The sequence below is a fragment of the Notolabrus celidotus genome, chromosome 13 (assembly GCF_009762535.1).
Source record: "Notolabrus celidotus isolate fNotCel1 chromosome 13, fNotCel1.pri, whole genome shotgun sequence".
NCBI lineage: Eukaryota > Metazoa > Chordata > Actinopteri > Labriformes > Labridae > Notolabrus > Notolabrus celidotus.
The window spans coordinates 9379236-9395337 of record NC_048284.1 but is presented as its reverse complement, the minus strand read 5'-3'; the positions used below and the strand labels follow the sequence as shown (position 1 = coordinate 9395337).

Here is a 16102-nt window from a genome sequence, read left to right as displayed (position 1 = left end):
CAACAAGGAGCCAAATAAAGCTTCAAAACATATCTCCAGAAACCAATGTATGACATCACTACCACTACATTCATGTTTTATACAGTCTATGATTGAAGCATATGGCACTGACTTTGTTTTTGGTCGTCACCATCTGGACTATTAGCCCCAAAGTGAGGATTTCTTTATGCATGGGACTGAACCTGAGGGTAAAGTCTGGTTCATTTGCATGGACAGGTGGATTTCCTAGTAGGAGAAAGAAGACGTAAAGAAGAACCCGGCAAAACCAAGGGATACTGGTAATCAATGTTCCTGGCTTCCAAAATACAACACATACAGAGTTTGACATTGGATGTCCTCATAGTGCTGGTGGGTTTTTGGAGCACTGGTCAAACTGTTAAATCAGTTTACAAAAAAATATTTCACACATGCTCCGTGTCATTTTAGTTTGCTTGTATCATCCTCATCTAAACCTAAGGGCTCGTTTTTATATGAAGTTTAGTTTATATGATGCTCTAAAAGGTTGTAGCACTGTGAAGATCTGCTCCAGACCAAAATAATCTCTTACACTGTGTCGACCTGAGGGATCTTTGCAGTTATATCCGAGGGTCAAATGTGAGTTTAAGTGGGTAGAAGCGGAAGGATGTCAACACCTCAGCTAGAGGCGATCCCTACTGCCCTGACTCTGGCTCCAAACGAGATCACGGGAGAGAGAGTGGAGATGTGTTGCCCAATTTTATAAACAGTCATAGAGCAAATGAGTGGGAGATCTAATGGTATGATGCTGTGAGTAACATGCCCAGGATATCAGAAACTCATCAATCAGGATGGATGCTGTTTCAGTTTTATTGATTCGTATTCAATTGTTTTGGGAGAGTAAAAATATAATGAATATTGTAAGAGCAAAAATTAGCCCCCCTTTGTATGATTTTCTTTTACTATTACAATTATTTTTAAACAAGGATGGATCAAATACAACTCTGTGTCTTGCCACATCCAGAAATACTCAGATGGTACTGCGATTGTGGCGTGTATCCGGAATGGACAGGAATCTGAATACAGGGATCTGACAAAAGCCTTCGGTAAACTGCCTCCTACTGAACTCCCAAAAGACAAAGGAAATGATAGTAGATTTCCGAAGATCCAGGCTCTGCCATCAGCCAGTTAACATTCAAGGGGTGGACATCGAGGTGGTGCAAACCTACAAATATCTACGTGTACACCTGGAAAAACAAGTTGTCCCTTAACACAGATGCACTCTACAGGAAGGGGCAGAGCCATCTCTCTTTTTTTTAAGGAGGCTCAGATCCTTAAACATCTGCAGAAAGATGCTGCAGATGTTTTATCAGTATGTGGTGGCAAGTGTGTTATTCTATGCTGCAGTCTGCTGGGGAAGCAGTATAAAACACAAGGATGCGAGGCGACTGGACAAACTAGTGAAAAGAGCTGGCACTGTGATTGGAACCAGGTTGGACTCACTGGGGGCTGTGGTGGAGGGATGCACACAGAAGAAGCTAGAGGCCATTCTAAATTACACAGATCATCCACTTCATAACTTCTTTGTGGACCAGAGAAACAGCGGCAGTGGACGGCTCATCTCTCTGTGCTGCAAGACTGAGAGATACAGAAAATCATTCATCCCTGCAGCCATTAGGCTTCAGAACTCTCTAGCCAATGGGAGATGAGCTGACAGACACCTGAATTACTTGTTTATATGATTTTTATAATTTTATCTGCCAGACACCTGAATTTCCCTTCTGGGAATAATAAAATACATTTTTCTCTATTGTATTCTATCAACAAGAAAAAATACTAACCTAAAATATTTAAAGATGTCAGAAAAAATAACAAAACACATTAAAATTGAACACAACATCAACAGTGCATTTTGGATACCTCTTCACTTCATTATCCCTCCTCTCTCTCCTTGTTCAACTCCCTTCTTCACAGGAACCGGAGGTGGAGGAGAGCTCTCTGAACTCATAACAAACATACATTTGATGTATAGTTGTACATATGATTCGTTTACCTTTATTTAAATGCGAGCGTGAGTTCAACAGTGGTTAAGGTAAGTTATTATAAATTGTATGTATATACATCAAACTGGGTGTGAAGCATGACCAAAAAATATAACACAAGTGGAAAAATTGAATTTCACCCCTGGGGATTAATAAAGTATGTTTCTATGTTTCTTTCTAAATCCTTGAATCCCAGGTATTTAAAACCAGTTCCAAGTTGGAACCTGCTCGATACCAAAACCCACTCACCACCTTTTTACCGTTCCAGCATGTTTTTTTATTTTCATTGAAAATATTGAGTGAACAACAGAAGACACTGAACAGCTTTAATCAAAGAAGTGGTCTTTATTACAGCAAAGAAGCCAAACATTACAGACAAGAATAATTATGAACCATGAATATCAATTCTATACTCAGACTGGCCTCTCTTCAGGACACTTCATTCACAGCTCCTCTGGCCATCTATTCAGATCTATAAAGGAGGAGCTACGGGCATCTTTACAGGATTGACTCCTTCGTTTCCTCCTTCAGTGTGGAGTTAAGATTTGACTGTTTAACGTTCTATCACTGTTTCACTCTCTGCATGCTAAAGAGAAGGCCATCATTATTTTTAATCTCTGGATTTTTCCCTCTTTGCATCAGACCAGACATCTGAAGGAAAAACGTAAAACTGATGTTCCACCTTCAGAATAAACTTCTGCGTTCAGCGGAAACTCTAAAGATTTTTTAAACAATATCTGTCAAAAGGTGAAGTTGAATCCTCCTGTAGTACAATCTCTGATATTTTTTTTGTATCTACAACAGAACTAATGTTCTGACATTGCATCCATCATCTACACCTCTACTGTTCATCCAACAGCAGAGCCTTTAGAGCACTCATGATAGTCTATTTACAAAAACATCCGTAACAGTAGACCTGCGCTAGCCTTGTTCCAACTGAGTGAAACCTCTGACTCTTTATTTACATCGATATTTTGTGCACAACAGAAACACATCTGTAATCCGGTGAAGCCTCACAAAGATCTCATGAAGCGCTCGGATTAATAAAACACATTGAATCATGGTTTTAAAAACATTGATCGTCCATGAGAACGCAACAAAGCCCTGGTTTGCGATCTAAAATGCTGTTAAAATGCTCAAGGAATAAAATGATTAGGCACAATAAATGTTTTTTTTTTTGTCTCACAGTCCTGCATGTGTCACCCACTAAGCCTGTTTGCATCACTGAGTCCATGTGTGTGTGTGTATTCAGGGATAATGGTGAGCAGGATATGAGGATGAAGATAAACAGCTTATCCCAAACTAAGACGTTAAGAGGGATAGGAGCTATTATCCAGAATACTCTGTGCATGTAAACGCACTGAAGTTCTACTGACCACAAACAGAGCGATGAGGCTTTACACAAAGAAACCACGCTAGAACATCACAGAGAGTTTCATTAAGTGAAAACAAGACAATACTACTGCACCTAAATACTGAAAAATCTACTTCTTATGCTTTAATATACAGCTTCTCTCAGGGCTTCTTAAACTCTTCTTCATGGACACAAAAAGAGCAGATGCAGCCGCCTTTGACCTCGGGACCCATTATGGGCTCATTACATCTCAAAATACTCTCCAGAAGGGAACAGTGCCGCCGCCGCCGCCCATTTTGCGTCCCCGACCTGCAGTTTAAGAAACGCTGGCGGTAGAGTAAACATGGAATGAAGAATGATTGTTCTTACAAGCAATGCAAGTAAACAAACAATAAATACAAACAATGTGCTTTATCCATATAGACATATTTACACAAAGTCTTTGGCTTATGAATAAACATCGGAGGCTACAAAATAATATAAAAATAAAGAAGGGAAAGGAAAAGTGTCGGCCATCAGTGCACAAAACAACGAGGCCTGGGGTCAGTCCACCTCCAATTCTTTACAAAGCAGAGATGGAAACTAGAATCAAAGCATATCATTAAATCTCAGTCGTTTCGTAAAGGCAATCGTTCCCCACCCATCCCTCCCGATCTGTTCATATCTGACTTCTGAACTGAAACATCTCGTTTGTGAGTTGGCTGAATTGAAAGTGCATTGGGCCCAGCCCTGAACACAAACATGATTACGCTAAATGTCACATGGTTGAACACACATGTTCAAGTTTGGGCAAACACAAGAAGACTTCAAAACTTCTATCCAGTAGATCAGTAAATGATGTAAAAACAAAAACAATGAAAAAACAACACTGCTGCTCACACTGAGCGCAGAGACATGAAACAATGATACATAACACTTTTTATTTTTTTTACACATTTTGGTGAAAATACTACTCTATTTTTCAAGTCGCCACTTCATGATAAAGTCAAAAGGCTAACCCTCCCTGTGTAAACGCTCTGTTTCATTGGCAGCCTTAGTTTGAAACACTACTTTATATCTTTTGATTCTTTTACTGACGGTCTGCATGGAGCTGAAGTGACACAGCTTCAAAGTGGCTTTAAGTTAGTACTGAAATACATGATTCTGACTGAAGGAGCAAAAAGGAATATAAAGACAGGTGTATGGAGGAGAAACAAGCATTCAGAGTTCGGCCTGGCGGTAAGTGTATAGCCAGGGTTTTAGCATTAGCATGATGAGAAATTAGCATATGAGCAGGAATGTGTGGCGGCTGAAAACTTGCAGCTGTTGTTGCAGCTTTCACTGGGAGAGAGAGACATCTACAGGGCGTACTGAGTACTGCAGCTGAGACAGCATGAGGCATCGAGTCCGTGTGAGGGGTCTGAACATTGAAACAGAGGCCTGAAACATACAGGGGGTCCGCTGGCACTCAAAAAGCTGTACAATAAGCGTGAAGGAGAAGAAAGAATAACATCACCTCCTCCTCCCCTCTGTTATTCTCTCACAGCTCCTTCTGCTGAAAGTCTGAGCTCTTCCCTTTGTTTGGAGGTTTAAACAGCGCTGTGCGAGGAGCCACTCGTGCCATTTGTAGGGACGCAAAATGGGTGCTACAGAACGGCGACCACCCAGGGGAGCTGGGATCAAGCAAAGCAAAGGATCAAAGACATAGAGTGTGAGAGGATGTTCTGCTCCTCTTCACCTCCTCTTCCTCGCTCCTGTATTTAGGAGGACTCAATGAACTCCAGCGCCAGGTCGTAGCAGAACCGGTACTGCTCCTGTAGAAACACAAAAACACACACCGGACTTTAATTCAGCTGCTTACAACAGTCAGTCGTTAGTTCTTTCCTTTTCATTTCAATATCAACAAAGCAAACTACTCTTTATTCAATATTGGTATTATTCGTTCTTCATCTCTGACTCACCGGAGTGTCCACCATGTTGGGTTTGCTGTTCCTCAACGTCTTCACGGCGTGGAAGACGTCAACCACACTCTGCCTCTTTGCCATCTCACACACAATGCTGCTGGCACACAGAACTCCACTGCGCCCGCCTCCGTTTCTGTTCAACACAAAGAGATGATACATATTCATGAGCCTGGAGATGCTCGGGTTCATACTTCCATTGTAGCTCTGACACCTCTGAGAGTGTAGATGGCACATCCATCATCATCCTGCTCGTCAGAGGATCCAGAGACGTGTCGCTCTGAGTGACTTTCATGAGTCATTAACACTCTCTTGTTTCTTTTCACTTCAGAGAGGGAGCTGATATTTTTTCACTGAGTAAACAGAATGCTCTTTTGTTCCATACAAAGTTGCTCAAAACAATATGAGACTGAGTTGTTTTGGTGTGTTAACTCACAGGCAGTGCACGATGGTTCTTCCCTCGCCCTCCTCTCCCTCGCGCTGCCATTGGTCCACCTGCAGGATCAGTTTGAGGAAGGAACGCTTGGAGGCGGGGACTTCTCTGTGTCCCGCCCACCCCAGATACTGGAACTGACGAACCATCAGGTAGCCCTCCTGAGGCTGAAAGAACATGAGAGATATATTTCAGAGAAGAGGATTAACTCTGTCGTACTGAGTTTTTATTGTCAATGGCATGAATGTTGTTTTACAAGAAGGTAACATGATTGGATTTAATAAAAGAATAACATAAATGGATGTTCTGTATAGCTTCGGCATATATTCTGGCACAATGTTTAATGTTCTCACCCTGGTGAGGTTGCAGACTCTGAAGAGTCTGCTGATGACATCGCAGTCCATGGAGCAGGACATACATTCCACCTGGACCGGACCGTAACGCAGCATACCCTCCTCTGGCCAGTACTGAGGACAACCCTGTAAACAAAACAATCACAGTTTGTTTGTTTGTTTTTTAAACACAAAAATATCAGTACAGTATGAGAGACAGTATGATGCACTCTTTCATACAGTGTGGATTGATTTCTATCAGAGGCCTCTTTGAGAGTAACAGTGAAGTTGTATCCTGTTCTTATATCCTGACTTGTGTGAAGTTGTTGAGGTTGAACATTTTAAGGCACTGTTAGCCTTTTAATTCAAAACTGCACAAAAACTAAGACAGTACAGTCTCCACAATATTAATATTGTTCCTCTCTGTCACCAGTTTGATGCGGTGGACTACAGAAAATATCCTTGTGTGATAACGCTTGTTCCTTCAGTTAACTCTTCTATTATCCTTGGGGTCAATTGGACCCCATTCAATATTTAAATTCTCTAAATTAATGAGCAACATAATTTTTTTGGCTTCATATTTCATGACTTTTTCTATTTTAATGGGGAAAACTGGGAAAACATAAAATTAAAATGTTACGTTCTAATTTCCTGAAAAAAAAATGTACGCATCTGTGTTTCATTGGGTCAATTTGACCCCAGGCTGTTTTAGCTGTAAAACATAAATATCAACATTTTACACACATTTGCTTTGGTATTTTTGGATGGTATTGAGGTCACTATAACCAGGGACACTTCTGCATGTGACTGCAGGAGCTGGGATTGAACCGCCAACATTTATATTGAGATAATATTTCCAGCCACCATGTCTCCAAAGACAATCAATGATGTGTTCTCCTGTGTCATACGTTTTGATAACAAGGAAACAAGGTAGGGCCGATGAGAGCAGTTTGATGTCCGGATTTACAAATAAAGTCCTTCTGAATGCTTTCAATTGTGTTTATACATGAAACATATTTTATTTAAAGGGCTATTTAGGTAGTCAACAAAGAAACCATAAAGTACCTGACACATAAACCTGGGTAACAATCCGTTTCTGGAGGTTTAAATTGCTGGGGTCAAATTGACCCCAAGGACTAAAGATGTTAGTAAATTTGAGGGTAACAGGAGGGTTAAATGATGATACCTGTATTCATATGTGTTTCATTTATGGACCTCCAGGATTTTTCCCTTTCCTGTCTAAAACTCTTCATAATAAAAGTTGGGTATATAGCATTTCCTCTTTTTGCTTTTGGTTGCACATGTCTGTTTTTAAGAGTATTACGAGTCGATGCATATCTTAACAAAGTTATTAAAAACTAAACTTCTGTATCTTCTCTAGATCTTCTCAGGATCTAACAATATCAAAACCTGACCTTTCACATTATGGAAAAACTTCCAGAAACAGGACTTACTTGAGCGAGGTCAATCTCATTCAGCATCACCAAACTGGTACATCCATAGTCGTACACCAGACGCCAGAAGTCTTTGACCGTGTTTGGCAAAGGATGCTGGGTAACGATGAACGCAGCAGGCTGTCTGTAGCTCTGCAGGAAAAACAAAACAGAAAAAAATGTAAGACAATTCATTCACAACCAAAAGTATCTTCTTCCACAAACTTATTTTTTTTTAATCCAGCAGTTTGAAAGGTAAGTTACACCTTTCATAATCTCTTTCATTTGTTTTCACTCATACATACTCACAACAGAAACAACAGAAGCAGGAGCAGAGTGGGACAATTTGTGGGACAGCAAGCAACACAGGTGATGTTTGGTCACATGATCATGCAGTGAGCCTATCACATGTGAGGATGAGGAGCATGCACGTATAAACACACACAATTTACATCTACATCTTTATCCAACAGGCTCAGTTAACGTCAGTATACTATCATTATAAAGACATAGATAAATTAAGAAACAAAGAAACAAAGAAAGATAAAAAAAAGACTGTTGTTATAATAAAGTGACTGAAAGTGAACTGAGCCCTGTCTGATGAAGTATGTGCAGCCACATGTGAGACATGGGTGTGAATGACTTTGGTGACTTGTACGTATGAGGGGAATCTGATGTGAGGGTGGGGGTCAAGGGTCAGGGGTCAGGTTTAGGACTGAAGGATATAAATGGCTTTGCTAAATATGAACCCGGTGGCAGAACGACACTGAAGCCATGAAACAAATCCAGTATTGGAGATTTGAAGTGAAATCCCATTACCTGGTACTCCTCTGACAGCTTGGTTAGAGAGAGGCCAAAGGTAAGTGACTAAACTCTGAATGGAAACTTCAAAAATTGGACTAAAGCAGTATTTTTGTCCTCCAACAGCTTTGATGGAGAAAAGCCAAGTTTTTTTTTCCACACCATGCATGTTTTTACATTTTATGCACCTCCCATCCCATACTGTCTCTCCCTCTTACTCATTTATAACATCTAGATTACAAACATGATAATGGCATTAAATATCGACTATCCCTGAAAATGCTTTGACAAGATTAACCTTAATTTCCCCTACTTACAGACTTTCTTTTTAAGTCATGGTACAAAGGCAACATGTTGAACAATGTTGCCAATGTAAACAATATCCTGCAACATTGAGGCTGTTAAAGATCTACTGGTGGCAGAGAAGCTAGTGGTCTTCTCAGAACCTGGATTTGTCTCTAGCCTTCTGCTGCTAAAACCACAAACACAGCATCACACAAACAGGGAGGGGAGTCTGTGTGCGTGCGTGTGTGAGTGTATGTTGTCTGTTGTTAATGTGCATAGACAATTTATTGTAGTTAAGTTCTTCTTGGTATTTGTTTGTGTAAAACCCTTAAAAGTGTGCATCATTTTCAACATTTATATGACTGCAGTTTGGGACAACTGACATCAATCCCCCTTTTTTAGTGTTTTTCACATGGAAGCAATCCAAAGTCATCTTATTCACATGTTGGCCTTTTCCCTCAGTGTTGCCAATTTAGCGACTTTGTCGCTACATTTAGTGAGTTTTCAGACCCCTCTAGCGACTCTTTTTCAAAAAAGCGACTAGCGACTTTTTCTGGTTTTAAATGAAGACTTTTTAAGACTGACGTGAAAGCATGTATCGTTCTCAACGAGCAGTGGATGCTGCTGTGAGTTCCTCCTAGGCTGCATTCAGAGCAGGCAGGGTTCACCCCTCAGCATTCAGACTGCAAATGTATCTCGCATGTGCGAATACACTGCTGGTTGATCCCACTATACGGTCTCTTTTTGGTCCATTTACATAGTTAATGTAGATTGTATAAAAAAATATAATAAAATACAATAAAAATGTAGAAAATGTTAGGGTTGAAAAATGTCACAATTTACTTTGATTTGTTGTAGGCTCCTAAGTTTACTTAGAAGAATATTTAGAGTGTTTTTTAAACTCTTTTTGTCTCTCCCTCAAAGTTACACGTCTCTCCTGCAGCGTCCATTATAATTTAAATTATGCAAATTAAGTGATGACGTCATTTAGCGACTTCTAGCGACTTTTAGGACAGCCCATAGCTACTTTCTCATTGAGGAGTTGGCAAGACTGTTTTCCCTCTGTAGTCACATTTTGAAATCCAGACCTTTTCTTTTGGACAATATGATAATTCAAACATTCAGCTACCTCCTTGGTGAGGAAACATAAGCTAGGACGCAAAAGCTAAAATTACCTGTTTTCTGACAATAACTAGTGGGTTTTAAGATATATTGTCCTACATTAAAAATAGCCAACAAACTGTTTTGTTCAAATCTGTAGCTAACAGTTATTTAAGCTATTTAAGAGTTATGTTAGCTAGCTGAAAGTAATTCGCTTAACATAAACTAAGCGGCCTGATTTACATCATCTGTTGTCTTTTTAGTTGTTGATCAACCAGAAAGCGGTGAAATATAAGTTAAGGCTTCTACCCCAAGAGGAACATTAGAGCAAAAAGGCCACTGCGTGAATAGCATCAGTGTTAAAAGCAACACATCCAGAAGTCCACAAAGCTAAACCAACATGTTGTGATCCAAAAAGAATACACTAATAGTGTGAGGTGTCCCAAACTACTCCTTTTGTGTGTGTGTTGAAAATAACACAACCTCACTCTACAGTCCGTACTCGTGAGTGTGTGGTGTACTTACATCCATCAGAGCAGCGTTGATGTAGTTGCTGCTCTCTCCGTCTATTGTGATGAGGAAGGGTAGGCATCTATCGGGAGGAAGGCCGTCCACAAAGCGGTTCTTATCTTGGTTTCTAGGCAACAATGCGATGCTGCAGTCTTCAGGCTGAGGCTGAGGAGTCACCGAGTTTAACGTCTAGACACAAAGGGAGATATAAAAGTTATTTTGTTGTATAAAATTCTTTACCTTACCAAGCAAGGTAAGATTTCAAACTGATCACACATTTGTTCTTGAGCTGGAAAAAGCTGAAAATCAAGAGTAAAGTCATGATTACCTGGAACTCGTCCTTCAAATGTGACGAGTTGGTCTGCGAGTCGATGCGGATCAGCTCATAATACGCAGCTTTGAACTCGCAGACTGGTATGGCTGTTTCTCCACATAGACAAGCCTCTAGTATGGCATCATGGATGAATATGTACTGCTCCTGTGGACAAAGATTTAAACACATGCATATTATCACAAACAAACATGTCTTCCATTCACTGCTAGATAAAAACATTAGCACTACCCGACACAATCATAACAGCTGTGACGCCAAATGAGAGTGAGCATGCTGACAGTGTGAGTGAGTGAGTGAGTGAGTGAGTGAGTGAGTGAGTGAGTGAGTGAGTGAGTGAGTGAGTGAGTGAGTGAGTGAGTGAGTGAGTGAGTGAGTGAGTGAGTGAGTGTGAGTGAGTGATGGAGATGTGAATGAGATGAGATGATGATTGTTGAGTGTTTACTTCACCTCTGAGTCAGGAAACAGGAAATTGTAATTTTTGAGCTTTGATGTTAATGAGAGCAGCTTCAATTCAACAAGCAGAATAAATTGAAGGTTGCTGCAGGATGTGCATTGTGATCTGATTTTTGACAAAAACTTCTATTACACTATTTCAGACTTACACTTCATACATTTTTAAATGTACTCTTGTAGTATAAAAATGACTAAAAGCAGTTTAATCATGGACAAAAAGTGTCTGTGAAAGCATCTGTGGAGTTTTTGGCCCCTGAGAAATAAAACATGTGTCTAAATATAGATGTGTAATCATTCAGTAGTTGGAAACACTGACTTGTTTTCTCCATAGAAACAAAGTTTTCATATCTTTAGGAATAATTCATGGTATTGAAATAAAGATGGAGATTAGAAGATACGTAGATTGAGAAATCAGCAGACTTCTTTGGGTATTTATATCACCACCTCTTCCTAATGTGTCTGATTCCCTGCCTTTTAAACATGCAAACACTTTAGAACAGCTATTTTTATTAATGTATTTATTTGCATCATTGTGTTTGGACTTTTCTTAATTCTCTTAGTTGATAAAGTCAGCTCCACTATAAGACTACAGGATGGAGCTGCTTATTCAATGGTGCAACATGCATTGCTGTGTGCCTCAGTGTAATTCTAAATACTTCCACTAGATGGTGCCAAAGTGAGCTATTTTTAAAGCCTTCAAAAAGTACTGTAAGTAAGAATAAGTAAGGTTTCCCTCATGTACAGATTTTGTTTGGGACAATGTCCTCAGAGGATCTGGACTTGACCGCCTCTGATCGATTATTTTCACCTTGCAGTTTTTTTCTGAGATGCAAACGTTCTAGTAGTTGGTGTATTTTCTCCCTGACAATAACAGTCTACGGAGAGTTTGGACAGGACTATATGAAAATGTAGCCAGGTAACAGATGTAACCATGTTACCAAGGAGAAGCTGCAGGTGATGAAATGAAGAAGAGGGGTCAACTTTATTTGTTATGCTTACATTCCAGATCCATCTAATATCCTCAGGAACACACATTCTAAATGTTAAATCCTGCCCGCTGTGTTTATGCAGTGACATGACATGTTCGTGAATGTGTGGAAGCTGGTTGACTTGATGGTCAGCCTGAGTCTTACAGTGAAGGTTCATTGACTTCATTCTAAGATGAGGATGCAGATGGAGGATGGGTAATGCAGTCACCTCAGTCTGTACCATGTTGATCCTCCTGGAGCGGAGAGCTTTCACACAGTTGTAGATGTCCACCACGCCTTCTCTTTCCGCCATGTCCAACATGATGTCAATGACGATGAAACAGCCTGTGCGCCCTGCTCCAGCACTGCACAGAGAGACAGAGGGACAAAATTACTCTTTACTTCTTTGGCTGAGAGGCAAAACATTTCTACTTGTACTACTACAACTACTAACTAACTACTTGTATATATTTCACATATAAGGGCACATATAAATCATGTGCTGTAGAGCATATTAGGGACATAAAGTTCTGTATGTTTCTCACCTGCAGTGAACCACGATTGGTCCAGCAGAGGGAGGATTGGAGATCTTAACTCTGCGGATGAAGGAAAGTAGTCCCGTGGCGTGATATGGAACTCCGTGATCAGGCCATCCTGTGAAGTGGAACTGCTTGACTTCACGCACCTCGTTGAATCCACGCTGTCGATAGAAAGAGACACCTTTAGACACATCCTGGACAAGTCAAGCTCAAAATTATTATTGACAGCTACATCAGGTACAAGGTTTGTTTTAGCAATAGCGTAGGGATACTAAATGATAATGTAATGCAAAACAGCAGAGAGACTCTATAAGGTATCACTCACCCTCTCCAGAGTAAATGTGCGGACCACGTATTCAGCCAGAGGTTCAACCTCCACAAAGGTGACCTTAAAGTCTCCATACACCTCTGCATCATCTGGCCAGTACTTGTAGCATTTCACCTGTTCAAAACAAAATGCACAGTTAGTACTTTATGTAATCTAATGCTGTATGCAGATTATAATGAAGCATTTTCAAAGATCTGGATAAAAATAAAGGGTAAAAAAGCTTAATTTTCTCAACATTTCAGATTTTAAATATCTGCATTTTTTCCCCATAGCATAAAGTAAAGTGATACCAACATGATCAAACTATAAATCACTTGATGTCTCACTGGCATGCTTGCTTAAGCTGTTTAAAACTCGATTCATGATTCTGAAGTGAAAAAGTGAACAAACAGAGTACAGAGGAGAGAAAAAGAGCAGCTTACCCTTCCAACCTCCACCAGATTGGTCACCATGACAATGCAGGCCGACTGTTCCTGCCAGACCATGCGCCAGAAGTCATACACTGTCTCGTGAACAGGACCTACACACAGATAAGCATAGATACATCGTCAGCGTTTTGGATGAATATGTATGAAGTAAATCTTTACATTTGGAACAGATTATAAAACAGAAGGTAGAGAGAAAGAAAGATTTGTTTTTGAGCGTCTTACCCTGAGTGGCGATGTAGTGGCTTGGTCTCTGATAGCCCTGAAAACACAAACACAATAACAGAATATTTCATTAAGAGGATGAGTTATTAAAGAAACTCCTTTTATCTAGGTTGGACGCTGCAACGTTATTACTGTCAGGTTTTAACGACCTGTGAACATCGAAACGTAATGTCCTTTTTTTTCTCTTTGGTTCTTTGCAGATCTTTTGTAAGAATCAGGAAGTTGGTTGACTCAGTATAACCTTTAATCGCTGACACCTCAGACAAAGTAGAACAAATATCTGCAAAGAAAGACTGCTCAGTGAAAAGAGCTACCGTTTGACAACCACTGATTTAGAGCTCCTGTGACAATAAGGTAAAAGCAGGTACTAGGTCCAAGTAAACGACAGCAGAGCACGGTAAGTTGTTGGGTTAAAACCAATGGGAGGGTAGTATGGAGTCATGCAGCGGACACCCCAGCAATTCAAAACGCACAGACTTGACTCAATGCTCGTAGCAACCGTGCGTGAGTATGGATGTAGAGGTGAGCGAGTTTAAAGGTTGAGGGGCGTGAATGAAAGAATCCACAGTGATACTTACATCCCTGTACAGCCAAATCTACAGCCCAAGCCACAGGCAGAAAGAACGAGTGGAAGAAAGGAAGAAAGAAAGCACAACAATGTCAGTGAGTGTCAATCAGAGAAAGAAAAGTTGCATTGACATAATGGGAGTTTGAAAAGGACATGCAGAAAGAAACATGATTCAAAGGTAATAGAAAGGACACTCCCTGATGAGCTGTGATTGAAAACTCAGAGGCTCATAAAAGCACACAGTCACATCACTTGTTATATTTTAGCCTCCTGTGTGTCATGGCCGACTGTCATGTTTGTTTTTAGTACAATCCAAAAAGTGATGACCATGATTAGCTACACCAGGGAGTGAACAGTCTATTCAACCTAATTCTAGATACATGCATGTGATATAGTTCAGTTAATGATAATATAGAAGATAATGCTATAAGCAAGTTAGCATTTAAATAAGCACAATGTGAGACTGTCATGCAGATGACTGTTGTTAAGAGTGGAGGATGGAGATGGAAAACCATGGATGAATTGATGGATAGATGTGAGTTTTAATACAGTGATGAAGTGATAGGTGAATGGACAGAGAAACAATAGAAGAGACAAGAGATAGGGGACACAGAATGAAGAGTTGTATTTATAAAAATGAAACAATGGATCTGTTAAACTATGAGCTCACTGGAAGCTAATGTCAGCAACAACTAAACCCTCCTGTTTTGTAGCAGGTCAAATCGACCTATTTTGAAGTTCATAAATCTAAAAAAAAATTGTTAAAAGTATTATTTCGTATTTCTAATGTCACAGTGGATGAAAGGCTGGTATTCAGAGGTTCCTTCCATCTTGGGTAATATATGCCTTCCAAACCAGCTAAATGCAGCATAAAAATCTGAGCAGCATGTGACAGAAGAGGTGTCTTGTGTTAATTTATCAACTTTACTTCATAAAAAAAAAAAAAATCAAATGTAAAAATAATAAACAAAATTCTAAGTCTTGGGAAACTATTGTATTTATATTTAGGCCTTTTCAATGTACATTAAAAAAAAGTTGTGACATGAATTTTCATAAAAAACAAGTGAGTTATCTCCATTGAACCATGATCTGTGAGAGTTAAAGAACATCATTGCACTAAATCTTGATTTAAATGGTTAGTAATGAAGTTAATAATGAGATTTAAAAAATGTTTATTTGGATTTTTTGGGTTCAGACACTTTTGGATGGTTTAATATGCCCCGGGTCAAGTTGACCCAGTAATATTATTGCTGTCCCTAAGAAACGAACATAACAGGAGGGTTATATTGTGCTTTTTGGGAGTTACCATAAAGCTAGCATCAGCAGCAAGAAGACTAATTCAACACCACTCTCATGTGTTTATGATGAAACTAGCACCAGCAGCGGGTTAGCTAGTCTGGCAGAGTCTTAAACCTTGGGGAAAACAGCTGGTCTTGCTCTTTAGATAGTAAAATCTACATACCAACAGCTCAGAAGCTCTCTAAGAACATGTATCTATTTCAAAGTTACAGATTTTTTATAGCTGGCAGTTTATGATCACCAGTGATTGCTTTTTGACGTATAAGATATGATGTGACCATCACTTAGCTTTAGAGTTGCTGTCAGCTGGATTTTGTTGCCTTAGGTCTGAGCAGGTTGACCTCAAACTCTTATTTCCTGCATGTTTCTTTAAGCTAAGCTGATAAACTGGCTTCATTAGTAAGCTAGCTGTAGTTGCATATTCACAGCTCAGACATGAGGATGGAATAATATCCTTATATAACTCCAATGAGAAAAGTAAATGAGTGTATTTTAAGTGTCAGTGTTTATTTAAAGTATGAATAAATAACATCTCTCTTTGTATATCTCTTCTGGTCTTACTCTTGTCCTGATAGAGACTATGAAAAAAAATCTAGGAAGCCTTCAAACTAACTTTAAAATATCTGAACATAATGATGAATTCAGAATAAGGATATGGACACATGGAAACATGGACAGAGACAGGAGAGAGACAGCAGAACGGACACCTGATCGAGACAAATGTGTTGCATGTATGACACGTTTTCGGGGTGGCTGGATGCGTAAAATGGCACGATG

At 39.7% G+C, this 16102-nt stretch overlaps 1 protein-coding gene across 4 annotated transcripts in view; it reads right to left on the bottom strand.

The window, feature by feature from the left end:
• Positions 1-3136: 3136 nt before the first annotated feature.
• The window catches only part of ptprk (protein tyrosine phosphatase receptor type K), a 153008-nt gene continuing 140042 nt past the window's right edge, over positions 3137-16102 (bottom strand). For all 4 annotated transcript variants that reach the window (XM_034699506.1, XM_034699508.1, XM_034699509.1 and 1 more), the window contains 12 exons: positions 13459-13495; positions 13231-13328; positions 12806-12922; positions 12487-12641; positions 12171-12306; positions 10515-10664; positions 10202-10375; positions 7511-7642; positions 6078-6203; positions 5728-5891; positions 5292-5427; positions 3137-5144 (listed from right to left, as the gene is read on the bottom strand). In XM_034699506.1, coding sequence (XP_034555397.1) covers positions 5091-5144; positions 5292-5427; positions 5728-5891; positions 6078-6203; positions 7511-7642; positions 10202-10375; positions 10515-10664; positions 12171-12306; positions 12487-12641; positions 12806-12922; positions 13231-13328; positions 13459-13495 — 1479 coding nt within the window. In that variant the 3' untranslated portion in view covers positions 3137-5090. The remainder of the gene's footprint in view (positions 5145-5291; positions 5428-5727; positions 5892-6077; positions 6204-7510; positions 7643-10201; positions 10376-10514; positions 10665-12170; positions 12307-12486; positions 12642-12805; positions 12923-13230; positions 13329-13458; positions 13496-16102) is intronic.